Here is a 16,292-nt window from a genome sequence, read left to right on the forward strand (position 1 = left end):
ATTGTTTGGTAATTTTTTGTTTGTTTGTTTTTCTTTGGTTCAAATTCTGGATTTTCGGATTTCAATAAACAACACAAATTTACAAAAACGAATGGAGGAAATTCCAACCTGTTTTGGTTATGGTTTTATTGCACAAAAAAGGGTCAAATGTTCCGGCTGACCGGAATTATTAGAACCTTCCAAAACACTACACAATCCGTCGACTCCACTAGAAATTACCCTCGAAAGATTTGTGTAGGCAGCAAGTGGACAAGTGATACAAAATAATTTTCTGCAAGTTTTTAGTGGTTCTTTTGTTTCAAAAACTATTGCACCTATACCTCAATCCATTCGATGAACTCTTCAAGATTATTTTCGTTTGGTTAATAAAAAGACATTTACTAAACACTGATTGACAGTTAGTTTCATGACAATCAATTTTCACAGAAGTTCGGTAATTGAAAGATAATTTTACCATACGAACAGTATGGTTTTTACCGTACTAAGCGACTATTCAGATTTACCGTATGAATCGTATATCTATTTACAAACTTCTGTAATGAAAATTTACGTAAGTCTGAACGTCCGGTAAAAATTTGCATAATTATTGTAAAAGAGAACTCATGTACCGAAATATCGGTCATTTCTATAGATTACCGGAATTTCTCGTCAAAAATATTACCGAACAAAGGATTTAAATCTTAGTGTGAAGGATTTGTTCGGGAAATGTAAGAGCTGGATATCTTCACTGAAATGAAAATCTTATTTATATTCATTAGATTTGTCATATGAATCATATGCAGAATATAATTCATAGAAATTATATGGAAACTTATAATTTTTATTTAATGTGTACGTAAAATCTAACTGGACGTTATCATAATGAAAGTTATAAAAATATCCCATATAATTTATATGAAAATCCAATGAAAGTCGTGAATAGTTGTGTCCTCGATATTCATCAACTGCTCCAGACCATTTTTTTCAGGAAGTTCCGCATCTCAATGTAATTTTAAATCGCTGACACGACACGACGCTCATCCAACTTCGTTCAAGGATATGCGTTAACGGACCATGGAATATATATCCGGTACATTTCATTACTCTATCTGTCTAGTAAGATTCATTTTTTTATTTTCAGTCTCGGGATCTCACTTCTCTTTCGCAAATATCATGAGATGCTCCCTTACCGAATGGAATACTAGTAAAGCTTGAATCCTCAAAGAAAAGTAGTAGTTGGCAATTATCTGCTATTCGTATGACCTCCATTAAAAGTTATATATATATATATATATATATATATATATATATATATATATATATATATATATATATATATATATATATATATATATATATATATATAAATTTTATAAAACTAGTCATATGGTATATATGAACGTATCTAAATAAATTCGAAGTGAATATAATATGCGCTTCATAAATTGTTCCAATTTATGTTGTGCGGATATCTAGTAATGGTTATAAGACGCGCCAATAAATTTGACTCAGACTGGAAATTTCATTCGTTATATGGAAATCCTGTAAAAATAACGTTAAGAAGAGTTTTATGTTTCATAAGATTATCTCATATATTTGACATGATGTTGAACACATCTTGTAACTATTATTGGAAATGCTAATAGTGCAAAATCATTAGAATATCATATTATGTGAAAAAGAAAATTTAGCTCAGTGTTGTTAATATGATGTTTTTGCTTGAATGTAGGATTTTAAATCCGTAGAAAACTTCGTTCGTTCAATTGCAAGTGGATCCTTTTCGGTTTTCACAACAGACAAATTCTTTTAGCAAATCCGAATGACTAGTCGATCCACTGCTCTGATGCTGAAGCAGTTTCCACGGGAAAAGGATTTCCCACTCGGAAAATCCATTTTCGACATTACCAGCTACTGAGGGGTAGTTAAATTTACGATACAGTTCTAATAGACGAGTGGCAGGTCGTGTCGTCGGTTTTTCTCTAAGGCTGTGAACCATTTCACGGTTAATTTTAACTTTTGGTTAAAATCTGACACTTGAGTGGTTATTTGGTGTCGAGTAGTTAAATTTGACTAAAACTGTGGCCTATTTCAAAATTTGACGGACGGAAAGTTATTTGGGTTTATTTTCCACTGGAAATAATTTCAACTAAAGAATTAGTATTAGAATTTTCATTGCGAGATTTTTTTCAGTGTTGGAAAATAACTATCGATCTGTCAAAAATAACCATGCTCTCGAGCAGGGTTATTTTTGACAACATCAAATTAACCACTCGAGTGTCAGATTTTAACCAAAAGTTAGAGCAAATTCAGCAGCTGCAAGATTCATATGGATGGTCTATAATGTAAATGAAACTGAAACAAACGTATCCCCAGCAATCCGTTTTAGTTTTATTTATTCGACCAGTTCTACTGTCAAATTTAAAACTGGTATACACTGCCGTTCTATTTTTTCTATATTTGAAACACACACTCAGAAAAATAAAATGGTAACTGTTACTATATAGAGGGCCAACTTGACCATGAGCGTATAGTGGTTTTCAGCCGACTATGAAATCAGATGATTTCAACAATGGTCAAGTTCATGTTTACTATGAATGGTATCGGCTCTAGAATAGTAATATTGAACAGTGTATTGTATGAATAACTAATACGATTGAGATGGTTAGCCTAACCATGACCGAATATTTTTTTTACATTGTAGTTCTTGCTATAACCAGAGTCATGGTATTTTTGACATTTCACTTCTAGTTATTTCGAAACTAAAGGCAGTGGTTGATTCAACAATGCTGAAGATCAGCAAAACATGAGCTAATGTTAAAAAGTTTTATGAATTTAAATTCTAAAATAAGAACAACAAAATAATTTCATTAAACTCTATTTTATTTTCGCATCAAATCAAATAACAATATACCTGGTGAAATATTGCTTAGCATTGCTTGATAGCATCAGTTGATTCAAGGTTCTGTCCGGTGGAGTTTTTCCTGAAGCAGGAAAGAAATTATTAGCCAAGTCCAGATGCAAACCTCGATACTCACCTGCGACTTTCCGTGGGATTCGAGCGAATTGAATCCGGGAATCAAATGATAATCTTCCTTTTCATCAATCGCTTGATGTTGTTTCTACAGCGACCGATAATGAATAATAAACCGTATACGAGATATTGATTTCACTGGAAAACATAACAGTTGCCGGAAAAACTGTTGAAAAATTGAATTTCAACCTCGGAAACTAGTAAGGCTACAAACTTTACCTACCTGCAAGACCTACCAAAGTACACAGTCACAATATAGAATATTTTGTTCAAATCCATCACTGATGTGTTACCCAGGTACGACATTTTCTGCTAAATTGTAACTTTATGTGACAATAACAGTACACCCGTTCATTGACAATTTGTATAGTCAGCACAAATGTAATACATAGTAGGTTGAAAAACACTATACGATAATGTGCTTACTACATAAATTCTGTTGATATGGACTACATGAATAGTGTTTTCAAACTTCATAATCGTCTTTTAAACCATGTATCTAATTATGGTAACATTATTAAACTGTGGACATATTTACATGGTAGCGATAACTATTTAGCACCTCATATATACAAGGCTCGAGAGCAATTTCACCTTACTAGAAATTGTGATTTTAACTATCTATTCTTATATTTGAGATGACTACCATTGTCAGGATGACCATGCCAGAAAAGTCATAAATACAAATAGTTTAGTCAAGTCGTAGTCTTTGTTGTCTAGTAATTTATACAGTACAGATGGTGAATAGTCATATATCATGGTTGTTGCTACTATTTAAGCGTATAGTTGAAATGACAATGGAAAACAGGTTACGGTTACTATGGTATTTTGCTCAGTGCAGATAAAACGCTGCTGGGGCTACCAGTTTATTTTGTTATAATTTCTAGATTTAAATTTTAAAACTGACATAAATTATGCATCTAGAACTAGAACACTCCTGAATATGCCCTTAAAATTAACCGCGAAATGGTTCACAGCCTAAGAGGAAAGTCTTGTCTTAGCATTAGAGTGGCTTTCAGATAAATCTAGAATATTGGCAACTCTATATGAGAGTTAATTTTAACCTTTTTTTTTAGGGTGCAATTTTACAGTGTATAAATAAAACGGAGCGAAAGATCATGCGGCTAGCGTTTCTGCTAGAATTTATTCACATTCTATCAATCAGTTTGACGATAATCCAAATATTTTTTTCGGAAGTTGATTGTAACAGTTATTCTCTTCTATTCCGTTATTTTTCCTTTTGCGAAGAATAATGGATAATATCACAATGTACCTACGATGTTGCTTGTGTTTACGTTCCGGGAAAGTGAAGTTGACGTCAGTATCCTGCATGGTGCTCTCACAGAAGAAAACTTTATCGGATATGCTTAGCGCATCACTAGGTTCCGTGGTGAGGACTTATGCATGTAATATTTAATTGCTACATGATAACTCCGCATTTTCTCCCAGTTCAATGATAACAATCGCCCTTCGAAGCATGTGTGTTCACCGTGTTTACATCAAGCCAACCGGTTGTATTTAACGTGGAAACGAGCCAGCTTGTCGCACATACACCAAAGATGTACAAAAGGAGAGGAGCACAATTATCTTTCCTGTCGGCTTTGTAAGCGAAACGACACCGATGAATTGATCGAAATGTCTTGCCCCGGTGAGCGCTGGAAGGTATCTATTGATGAGCAGCTAAAGTTTTTGGGTGGCGCTTTACGGAAGGAACGCGATGGTTTACCACCGTACGTCTGTATAAGTTGCCTGGCGGATTTAGAGGAAGCTTATGGTTTCAAGAATCAATGCATTAACGCCACACTAAAGTCCTGGCAAAAAATGAAATTCCAGTCCAGTGATTCCTACGATTTAGTCATTGATCTGCACGCAGAAATCGTTCCATTAGTTGGCGATGAGGCGAATTCTGGGGCCGCATTTCTTCCTAGGAAAAGTGCTTGTTCTGTTTGCAACTATGAATTCAATACGGAACAATGCAAACCAGAATGTTCGGGATGTTTATTAAACTTTTCAAATTACAACCTTATTTGCCAGTACCTTACACAGAAAAAAACAAAAGAATATGATGAAGTACATTCCAGCGAAGCCATGGACGATGTAGACAGTGACGCTTTAGAAAAATCAGTTGCTGATGAAGATGATAATGAAAATGATGATGATGATGATTCCTGGGACGATGGAAATCGAAAGGGAGTTGGTAAGAGTACCGAAAATCGGAAGTGTCCGGATATAGATACTTTGTTTGAGGTTATTGACGAAGAGTTTGAAAAACATTACCAGCAGATAAAACGGAAAGGTCCGATTTGTTGCGGATGTAATAGATTTTTTCTTACAAAAGCAGAGGTCGAAGAACATCGAAAAAAGGAACATACTAAACCCACCGGTACTGGTGACTATAACTGTAAACTTTGCCTCAAACGCTTCCAAAACGCAGCGTCTTATAGTGCACACAACAACAAACTGACGAAACTCGTCTATGATTTTTGTAAAACATGCCAAATTCTTTTTTTGACTGACGCTGGGTTTATGAGACACAAGGTTGCATCTCACAGAAAGCATACTTCACAAAAACAGGCTTCCGGCCAATATACGGAAGAAGTCACGATTTTATACCAATGTTGTGTTCCAACCTGTCGCAATCAGTATGCCTCAAATGAAGAACAATTGCTTCAACATTATAATGTTGTTCACAATGAAATCGAAATGCTGAACCAACACAACACTTGCGCATACTGCGGGTTGAGCTTCAAAAATGAACAGGACTGCGAGGAACACAATGATCGAAGAAAGGAATGTGTCCGGTATCGATGCATTAAGGATAGCTGTACCTTCACAGTAACTAAACTCTCGGAAATAATTGCGCATTGTTCCGAGAAACGACACAGACAGTATGGTTCTTCAAAGCGCTGGAAGCACAGTATTCCCGATTTCAAACACTTCGATTTAATCGGCAAAGTAGACGACATAACCGACATACTGCAGCGTAAAAGTGAAGCTTGCTGTGGATGCTCCCTATTTTTTGAATCAGCCGAAGATCTGAGAAAACATTGCAAAGAGAAACATGCACAAATTGAAGGTATTGGTGGTAGCAAAATACCATCAGAGCCCATTAATTTTGTTGCTATGACTAACACCCTCAATTATTTTTCAGATAAATATCAATTTCATTGCAGCGACTGTGGAAAAGGTTTCGACCGTGATGTAGGCCTATCCGCCCACCTGTACAGTGCGGCCAATCGAACTCATTACTACTGTCACGCTTGCCGTATCTTCATGTGGAGAAAATCGGACATGACCTTTCACAAGGCCTACTACCACACCGAGGAGCAAAAGGAGGAGCTTGACGGTTGCTATGACATCGAAATTGAAGATTGTTTTACGTGCTGCGGCTGTGACAAACAATTTCAACACCAAGAGGATCTTGCAAAACACCGCCTATCGAAGCATACCTGGAGTCGAAAGCGGAAACCGAAATTACAAGACGTGCGGTGTGGAAATTGCGACAAGTTTTTCTCCAACCCAGAAAGATTGAGACAGCATCAGGAGATGTACGAAAGCCGTACGATATACTTATGTCAGGTATGTCAATTTTTTTTTTCACATAACCTCTCGTTTTCAAACACTAAATAACAATCCGATGTCTGTAGGAAGCATTGTGTGCGTTCCGCACTCGAGAGTTTTCTTCAATGTTGCGTCATGTTTCCTCGTCAAGTCATCGAACAGCCGAAGGCAGAAAATTCTTTGTTGCCAAAGGACAACAGGATGAGTACCGTTGCTGTGGACATCTCTGCGACTTTGTAGACAGCTCATATGATAATATAATCGAACATTTTAGCAACTGTCATGCGGAAAAGCGCGATCGCAATATCGATTTTTATGGAAAATCTGATTTATCTTGTCCAGCGTGTATGAAGGGATTCGACGATCCGATTACTTTGGCCAACCATCAGTTTGCCAAAAGGAAACCGAAACCCGTTAAGTCGTGCCGAATTTGCAAGAAGTCTTTCAAAAGAGACGAATATAGGAGTCATTTCGAACAGTGCTCAAGGAAAACAGTCACTTCTATCAAACGACCCAAGGCAAACACACCCAGAGAAGTGTGTAGCATCTGTGGAAAGTATCTGTCGAAGACTGCTATGGTCCAACATAGGCTTGCCCATGAGAACAAGAGAGCATGGAAATGTAAGCTGTGTCCATTGAGATTCAATACCGAAACATTGCTTTGGAATCACCGTGTCGTACACAGCGGAGAAAAAATGTACAAATGTCGCGAAGGATGCTCTAATCGATACAAAAATCCCGGCGATCGAACTCGCCACGAAAAGCTTGTTCATTTGGGCATAACACCCTTTGCTTGTTTGGTTTGCCCAGAATCATTCGTTCGTAAACGGGACCTTCAGTTACACGAAAGAAAGCACACGGGGCGACTACTTTACCCTTGTGACTCCTGCGAAGACAGTTTCAACAAGTACAGTGAGTTTAAACTTCATAAAGAAACATGTACAGAAAACCAAATTTGGAAAGATGAAAATTAAATTACTATCAGAATAAAATCAGTTTTAATTGGATTACATTGATGAATGTCATAGACCTTCACAGGAAAAAAGATTTTGTAGTAGCCAGGTTCAGAGGAAATAAAATGATTTTTTCTTGTTCTGGAACCAACTGAATGATCACTCGAATTCTGTATTTCGAACGAATGTGAAGTTGGAAGTGTCCAGTTGAAACTTTCAGTTCAATGCTGAATGGAATATTTTACACTCGATCTAAATATGCAGAATAGAGGTGAGATGAATAGCTCTTATTGACCTGAACTAAAAACGAAAAAACCACAGTATCCAACTTCACTATATCGGATTTATTTTTGATTTAACCCAAGCAAACCCAACCCGTGATTTAAGGAGTGCTGTTCCATCATTTCCACCTCCCGAAATTTAGCACGTTTCATAGCCTGCCGTATTCTGTCCCGTTCTCGTTGTGCTCGAATTTCCTCATCAGTACGGTTGGCGCGACGCTGAGCCTGTCGGAGTCTCGCTCGTTCCCGTTCCTTTTCCCTTTGTGCGTCACTCATCTTAGCGCGACGCTTGGCTGTCGATAACCGTTGACGTTCCCGGTGGATGCGTGCCTCTGAGATCCAGTCTTTGTTCTTTCCCTTCCGAGATTCATTTTCCATGCCAGGTAGAGTAGCAAAAGAATTTGAGTATTCCATCGGGGTGTTCAATACTTCTGGTACGAGTTCGAGCTTGACGGGTGATGTGTCGTGATGACAAGGTAATCGTTGTCCCCTCATCTGCTGTTCAATTGACCTTGATGAATTGCTTAAAATATCGATTTGGGGTTTAGGTTGCGCTAGTTGTGGAAACACTTTCAAGAGCAGTTCTTCTGATTCTCGACACAGCAATATAAACGCATACGTCTCGTCTAACCGTATAGCACAGGAATCACATAGAAATTGTGGAAGTCTTGTATCTTTGACTAGCTAAAATGCACATCAAATCCATTGTATACAGACGCCTTCGTGTATGATCAAAAACAATTACCATTATCTGTGTACATTCGTAGATAATCTCCTGTATCGGTTTGTTGTGTCTCATCGATTTGCTGGTTACGGCAGTACCTGGCGAAAGTATTTGTATTCGACATAATCGGCAGAATTCCGACATCTTTGAGAAGTACTCAACTGAGAACAAATTATCACTGATAGCAATAACAATCGTTAGAATCGGTCGAATTTGTTTATTTGATAGACATAAAGTTAGTAATGTTCAGAGATGCCAGGTAAAAATTTCAAATATCTTCAGACAGGGTTGCAAAAGTCTGTATATCCGAAAAAAATATCTGCAGTCTACAAGCATGTCTTGCTAGCAGTAAGATTCTCTATAAAGTAGATAAAGTATGATACGCTAAACTTACTTGACGAGCAAAAAAATAGGTCGCGACAATTTCAAAAGTCGGTAAATTTTGACAAAAGTCTGCGAAAAACTCGATTTTCAAATGTCTGCAAAAGTCTGCACAACAAAAAATGTCTGCAGTACTATGTACGATAACTGCAGATCTGGCTTCTCTGGTAATGTTTTGTCATTTTTTTTCATTCGAGGGGTCTAAAAACAGTCATCTACCATTTTGGGTAATAATATACTGAGGAGGAATACTACACTGAGAAAAAAAAAGTAAACGGAGCCGGAGTTTTTCGTGGTAATTTAATTAACGCGTTTTTATGAGATAACGTGGCCAATAAGCCACTTAGTAACATCCACTTTGAAAAAAAATTTCGAGTGAGCTGTAACAGAGTATAATTTTAAAAACCATATGGAAGAAAAAAATTCCCTTATTCGTTTAATGTTATGACTAACCAAAGATGTACCTATACATATAATCATGATTTGAGTTGCGATTACTCGAATTTTCTCAAATTTATTCATACGTTAGAATAAGCGTTCAGTGCGTTTTCATTCTCGGAATATTCTTATCGAAATTCAGAATGCAAGAATACGTCGTTTTACATTGATATGTCTAAATCCGGTTTTTGGAACCATGAATCATCAATCATAGATGTTTTCTATAGATATTTTGTGGCGCACTGGAATAATAGCATTGAATGCTTGGCGAATATCTATACAAAGACTAACGTTTTGCTCTCCGTTTTTTAGTGTAACCACCAACGGCGACGTCCAGGTTATTTTTAACGAAACTGACTCGATGTTATCTTGCTTCAGTAAATCGTCTAACTTTTTCTGTACCAGTATCTGTAAAGGAAACGGTAAACAGTGGCGCGGTTGCTGTACGGGAGTGGTCTTGTCGTTTATTTTCATTGCCACCTCAAGATTCTTCACTTTTCCGGTTTTTTTATTCAATAGTGACATATTTGAAGGCACACTGCTTAAGCTCTAAGATGCTAAGATTTTCTAATTTGAATTAAAGACTAACTTAAAACTAGGGTATTATCATTAGGGTAGTGGCGAATTCTGGTCGCAATGGTCGATTCTGGCAGATTCAGTCTGCAGCTGGCGATCGGCAATGGTCGGTGGATTAAACATGACACTAGTGTCATGTAGATGACGATTATACGTTTCAATGGGTCCGCGGGAAACACCAGAGACAGGCAGGTGGCCCGCATGTTGGTCATCGACTGGAGCAGTTTTCCCGTGGGCGATGATGTTGCCTAAGAGAATGATAGAAGTATAGAGAAGTAATTTTGTGGAAAACGGGGTGAAAAAAGGGGTATGGGAACGAATGACTAAAAACGACAAAGATCTAATCAGTTGACATCTGTTATGCCTTTAACAATAAAACACTTAGCACTTTATGATACGTGTTCTTTATTTCCATGTGTACATATCTCTAGTAGTAGGTTCGTTTTCTCTAGGTAGTCTAATGCAAAGTGCAACAGCTACAGCAGCAGTTAACCAATGACATGTAGTCATAACAATTCCCCTTTACTCATAAAACAAAACATTTCATTCCTTCAACTTCCATGATCTGATACTAATCCAATGAGTAATCGTCATACCGCTTCGGTTTCTTCGTCGTTCTTCTGGAACGTGTAGACATCGTAGGAAGGCTGTCTCCTTCTGCTACTCTCTCCTTCTGAAGTTGATCGTGGTTCTCTGCTTGATTCTTTGAATTTTCCGCGTTCAATTCCATTGGTATTAGTTTCAGATGTGCACAATTTCTACGATATTCTTGCCCTTCAGGTGTTCGGATCGTGGCAGCATTACCCTGTACGTCGATTACCTCCGCCGGTGTGGGATCAAAAAGTGGAGTCAGTTTGTTTTCCCGTATCATATTCTTCATCAGGACACTGCTACCCACCTCCACGTTCGATTCCTTAGCTGAATTTCTATCATCGTAATAATCCTTACTATACTGCTTTGCAAGTTTATCGCGATCACGAATTTCATCGTCGAGTAGTTTGTCTTCATCGAAATGTGGAAAAACATCCTTGAACCGTCTCCCAAACATCAACTCGGCTGGCGAAACTCCTGTGATTGAGTGTGGTGTAGCAGAATACATGTATAGATAATCTTGTAGATCGTCCATCCAGTTGGTATGTTTCATGTTACTGATCCGTAAGATTTTTAACAGAGATCTATTTTGCCTCTCCACCTCTCCGTTTGCTCTCGGCCAATAGGGTGTGGTCTTTGTTAGTTTGACACCCATATCTACGAAACAATCCTTGAATTCGGTGCTGCTAAAATAAGTTGCGTTATCCGTGGCCAAGACATCCGGTCGTCCCAATTCAGTAAAGATTCTGCGAAACCGCTTGATGAGTTCTGATGATGTTACTTTCGTGACGACCTCAACTACTTGATAGCGACTGTAGTAGTCTATCACCACGAGAATAGATTTACCACAGGGCAAAGGTCCCAATATATCTGCACACAGATAACTCCACGGTTTGGATGGCAAATTTCGTATGTGAAGTGGTTCTGGAACAGGATTTCTGCCTACGGCCTGACACTCCAAACATGATTTACAGAATTTTTCAACTTCCGAATCTACGCCCGGCCACCAGAGGGATGCACGAATTCTTCGCTTCATTTTTCCACATCCTGGATGTCCAGTATGTCCCAATTCCAGAACTCTGCTTCTTAGTTTTACTGGAACAACGATTTTATTTACTCGCAACAGAACATCACGTATGCAGCTCAGTTCGTTTTTGAAAGCTTTGTATTTCTGCAATTCTTGTGTCCATTTTTCGGAATACAGTGCTCTCTTGACATGTAAAATTTCATTGTCTATCTCCGAAGCTTCGATTATGTCCGTCATCGTTATTGCTGCAGGACGTCCAGATTCCACAATTGAGCACAGCATTTCATCCACGCCTTTGTCGAAACTTTTGCTGGGAATATCACGGCACAGTCTCGACAAGGGGTCAGCAATGTTTAGTTTCCCTGGTACGTAGACTATTGAGAACCTGAAAGATTGCAGTTTGAGGACCCATCGTTCGATTCTGGCACTCGGGACTGACTTCTCTCCGAATAATGTTTCTAGCGGTTGATGATCCGTAACGAGGGTAAACTTCAATCCTCTGAGGTAAACTTCGAATTTCTCCAAAGCCCAAACGATTGCTAGAGCCTCCCGTTCGAGAGGAAAGTAACGTTTCTCTGTTGGACTCAAACTCTTGCTGGCATAGGAAATTGCTCGGGGAATACCTTTCTCCAGCTGCACCAATACTGCACCTACTGCTACACTGCTTGCATCTGTGATCACTAATGTTGAATTATTTGGGTTGTAATACCCCAGATGTTGGGGGTCCGATATAGCTGCCTTTACTTTTTCGAATGCCCTTGTTTTATCCGTCGACCATTCGTACTTTGTTCCTTTCTTGATCATTTGTCGTAGTGGCGCAGTTATGGCTGATAGGTTGGGAATGAATTTTCCTACATATGTAACGAGTCCCAGAAATGAACGCATTTCCGATATATTGTCCGGTTTCCGGAACCTTCGAATAGCGCCGAGTTTGTCTTCCATCGGTAAGATACCTTCGGGGGATAGCTCGTGACCCATGAATGTAACACTCTTCTTTCTAATCTGACACTTTTCCTCGTTCAACTCAATTCCGTGTTCCGCGAATCTACGACGAACTGCTGCAAGATGACGATCATGTTCTTGTACCGTTCTTCCGTAAATCAGCACATCGTCAATAAAGTTTCGTACTCCTTTCAAACCTTTGAGAATGCGCTCCATTTCGCGTTGAAATATTTCGGAGGCACAATTCATCCCGAACATCAGTCTTTTGTAACGATAAAAAGCTGAATGAGTCACAAATGTTGTTATTTCCCGGGATTCCGGTGACAGTTCGATTTGGTGAAATGCCTTCCGAAGATCAAGCTTCGAGAATACCCGACATCCATTCAGGTAAGGCATTATTCCGTCAAAAGTAGGTAGGGGGTGACGATCAGGAATGATTGCTTTGTTTGCCGATCTCATATCTACACAAATACGTACTTCCTTTCCGCCGTTTTTAGGTCTAACTACGAGCGGAGAAACCCATGACACCTTCGATGGAGCTAATTCGATGACATCTTGGTCCATCAAGTTCTTTAATTCATTTTCCACCAATCCCTGTAATGGGATCGGGATACGCCGACAGGATTGATGAACTGGCTGTATTTTTTTGTTGATGTTTAACTTTACCTCCAAATCTTTAAATTTTCCGAGTGGCCTCACAGGTTTCGATTTTATTTCTGCCAGATCTGATTTTATTTCCAAAATTCCGAGTTCCATGGCCGTTTTTCTGCCCAGCAGGTTGTTACCAGCTCCTTGGATTACGTATATTTCATCATGGATTGTTTTAAACTTTGTTGAGAAATCTGCCTTGAAAACGCCTTTCACTTTCAATTTGTGATCACCGTACGCAACAAGTTTCTTCCGTACGTCCGTTGACTCATAGCTAACCTTGCACTGGTGTTTTTTTAAAAATTTCCAGCTTGCCTCGTTGATTACATTCACTCCAGCACCTGAGTCCACAATCCACGAAAGCTTTACCCCACCTACGGCACAATTGATCTTCACACTTTTGTCTGAATCGATTGCAAAGATGTGTTTCCGTATTGTTTGCACTTGATTTGCTTGATGTGTGCATTCGCTTTCATCCGATGATTGGCCACCTTCAACTTCAGTTTGGTCTTCGTCGTCTTCAGAATCGGTTTCGTCCAACTGCCTAATTTTTTTCTTGAATTTTTCCTTCTTCTTGTATTTCGCTTCTTTAGTACGACACATCTTTTTGAAATGTCCGACGATTTTACACCTCTCACATATTTTGTTCTTGGCAGGACATTTCGGATTGCTTGCAAAATGCCCGGACTTGCCACATCGAAAGCATGATCCGCTATTTTCTCCTTCCTTCACTCGATTAACGTCAATTTGAGTTTGTTGGACGGTCTCACGATTTTTGTTTAGGGTTTCCAACAATCGTGCTTCATCGATAATCTCATTAAGTGTTAGCAACTTCTTCTTTAAAATAGATTCACGGAGACTTCTAAGAAAACAATTGTCAAAAATCTGTTCAGTTATGCGCAGCTCCAAACACGCTCCATAGTCACATATGCCACCTTGTTCACGTAAGCGAGAGACAAATTTATCGAACGTTTCATTTTCTTGCTGACGAATTTGGCGGAACAAATGGCGCTCATATGGAATGGATGTTAGCGGTGCAAAGTAGGCATCCAATAAACGAACCGCATGATTGTATGCATTTACACCTAGCGGTAAATCAGCATCATGTCCAGGAAGGCTGTAAAAGATGTCCTGAACATCCGAACCAGCATAGTGAAGCAAGAATACCTTCTTCCGCGTTGGCAAAACGACATTGTTTACTTCCATGAACAGTTCCAATGATCGCTTCCATTTGGTCCACCGGTTGCCAATCGACGAGATGTCACTGATGTCAAACGGTTTCATCGAATTCACCTCCATTTTCACTTTTCAATGATTTCACTTAAACTCTCCAGACAGAATCGTCTGTTTCGCGCACTTCTACAATGATTGTTTTGTTCGCAACTGCTTTTTTCTGTGTTTAGTTCGATTCCAATGGGTTTACCACCTCATTCTGTTCGACACTACATTTGAACACTGGCAGCTCTGCTTCCTAGCTTTTATAGTCGGCGTTCATCGAAGTGAAAATTAAATTTTTCTTCATTTAAGAATTCTTTTCGTGGGTTTTACACTGTTTTTCGGCAGAATCATACTTTCTGAACTATTTTTCTGTTATTTGGCCATCCTCGTCGCCAAATTGTTATGCCTTTAACAATAAAACACTTAGCACTTTATGATACGTGTTCTTTATTTCCATGTGTACATATCTCTAGTAGTAGGTTCGTTTTCTCTAGGTAGTCTAATGCAAAGTGCAACAGCTACAGCAGCAGTTAACCAATGACATGTAGTCATAACAACATCGAAATGGTGGAGAAACGAAGGAAGGGGAACGAAAAAGTTAGTGACAGCAAAAAGATCTTGTTATTTTCTACAGAGATGGTGGACAGGCGAGGGATTTGGAGAATCGGGCGAATGTTAGTCTCGAACCTGTAGGTTAAGATTATTCTTAGCTTCGACAAGAGAGAGGATACTACGGATTACACTTGTATATTAATGTGTTTAAGGTACTGGTATATGAGAAACATATATAAACTCGCCAACACATCCCGAACCGGAACCTCAAGCGGTCTACCTCGGGCCCTAAGGGATTCCAGTAGCTTCGACCTGGCGTCACGATACTCTACGCACGACCACACGACATGCTCGATGTCCTGATAACCGTCGCCACAGGTGCAGAGCCCGTTCTCCACGATCCCGATACGCCGGAGATGTGCGTTGAAAGTGTAGTGATTTGACATGAGCCGCGACATAACACGAATGAAATCGCGACTCACGTTCATCCCCCTGAACCAAGGTTTCGTCGATACCCTAGAGATAATGGAGTGTAGCCATCGTCCCAGTTCGCCATTGCGCCATGAAGTTTGCCAACTTTCGAGAGTTTTCTGACGAGAGATACTAAAAAATTCATTGAAGCAGATTGGTCTTTCATAAATATCACCTTCTAATGCGCCCACCTTAGCCAACGAGTCTGCCTTTTCATTGCCCGGAATGGAACAATGCGAAGGGACCCAAACTAACGATATCGAATAAGACTTAGACTGTCCGTGACAATGAAGTAATGGTCTTTGGGCAAGGTTTCAACGGTCTCAAGCAAGGGTGGCAAAAACTCGCTCATAAGATTCGATTTTTTCTATTAATCAGCTCACCTCATGATTTACGATGCAATCCGTAAAATGATGGTAAAGATGAAACTCATCGCTGATCTAAGCAAACACACTCACCTATACAGAGCACCGCTGACATCAAATTATGATGGTATTGATGGTTCTCAGTTTTGATTTCATAGCATTTAACTCTCATTCCTAGTTTTAAAAAGTGAGTACTGAGTTTGGCATCACCGTACCGAGCTACACCGGTGAGTGTATGCCTAAACCACAGAGCTGCCAACACGACCCAGCTTTTCAGTTTTGTTTTTGCTGGTACTCAAAACGAGCACGTGCATTAATGTACGAAAACAAAAGTCGAATCGTAGCGTGATGTTCCGTAGCGATTGAATTTCATGTCTCGAGCTAAACACAACTGGCTACTAAAACCGAATGCGTTTTCCAGTGTACGAAAGCATGTCTTGAGAATTGGATTGAAATGGCATCGATTCGAACGTTGGCCGCCCATGGCAACTCTGTTGGATGGGAAATACAAGCGAGACAGTGTCACAAGAATCTGATTCAATGTGTTGATGTAC

General features: G+C 39.2%; 3 protein-coding genes across 3 annotated transcripts; 1 reads left to right on the forward strand and 2 right to left on the reverse strand.

Moving 5' to 3' along the window:
- Window positions 1-4,120: 4,120 nt before the first annotated feature.
- Window positions 4,121-7,645, forward strand: LOC131431838 (zinc finger protein 814-like). Its single transcript, XM_058597745.1, has 4 exons — window positions 4,121-4,400; window positions 4,460-6,086; window positions 6,162-6,589; window positions 6,658-7,645. The coding sequence occupies exons 1-4, from the start codon at window positions 4,263-4,265 to the stop codon at window positions 7,543-7,545; spliced, it is 3,081 nt and encodes a 1,026-aa protein (XP_058453728.1). The 5' UTR covers window positions 4,121-4,262; the 3' UTR covers window positions 7,546-7,645.
- A 202-nt stretch (window positions 7,646-7,847) lies between these two features.
- Window positions 7,848-8,782, reverse strand: LOC131431839 (uncharacterized). The gene is made up of 2 exons (XM_058597746.1): window positions 8,551-8,782; window positions 7,848-8,489 (listed from the first exon to the last, which is right to left on the reverse strand). Exons 1-2 carry the CDS (start codon window positions 8,671-8,673, stop codon window positions 7,869-7,871), a joined length of 744 nt encoding a protein of 247 aa, XP_058453729.1. The 5' UTR covers window positions 8,674-8,782; the 3' UTR covers window positions 7,848-7,868.
- Window positions 8,783-10,495: 1,713 nt separating this feature from the next.
- Window positions 10,496-13,735, reverse strand: LOC131429368 (uncharacterized protein K02A2.6-like). Its single transcript, XM_058593445.1, has one exon. The coding sequence runs from the start codon at window positions 13,733-13,735 to the stop codon at window positions 10,496-10,498; it is 3,240 nt and encodes a 1,079-aa protein (XP_058449428.1).
- Window positions 13,736-16,292: the final 2,557 nt, after the last annotated feature.

The sequence above is a fragment of the Malaya genurostris genome, chromosome 2, assembly GCF_030247185.1.
Source record: "Malaya genurostris strain Urasoe2022 chromosome 2, Malgen_1.1, whole genome shotgun sequence".
Classification (NCBI taxonomy): Eukaryota; Metazoa; Arthropoda; class Insecta; order Diptera; family Culicidae; genus Malaya; species Malaya genurostris.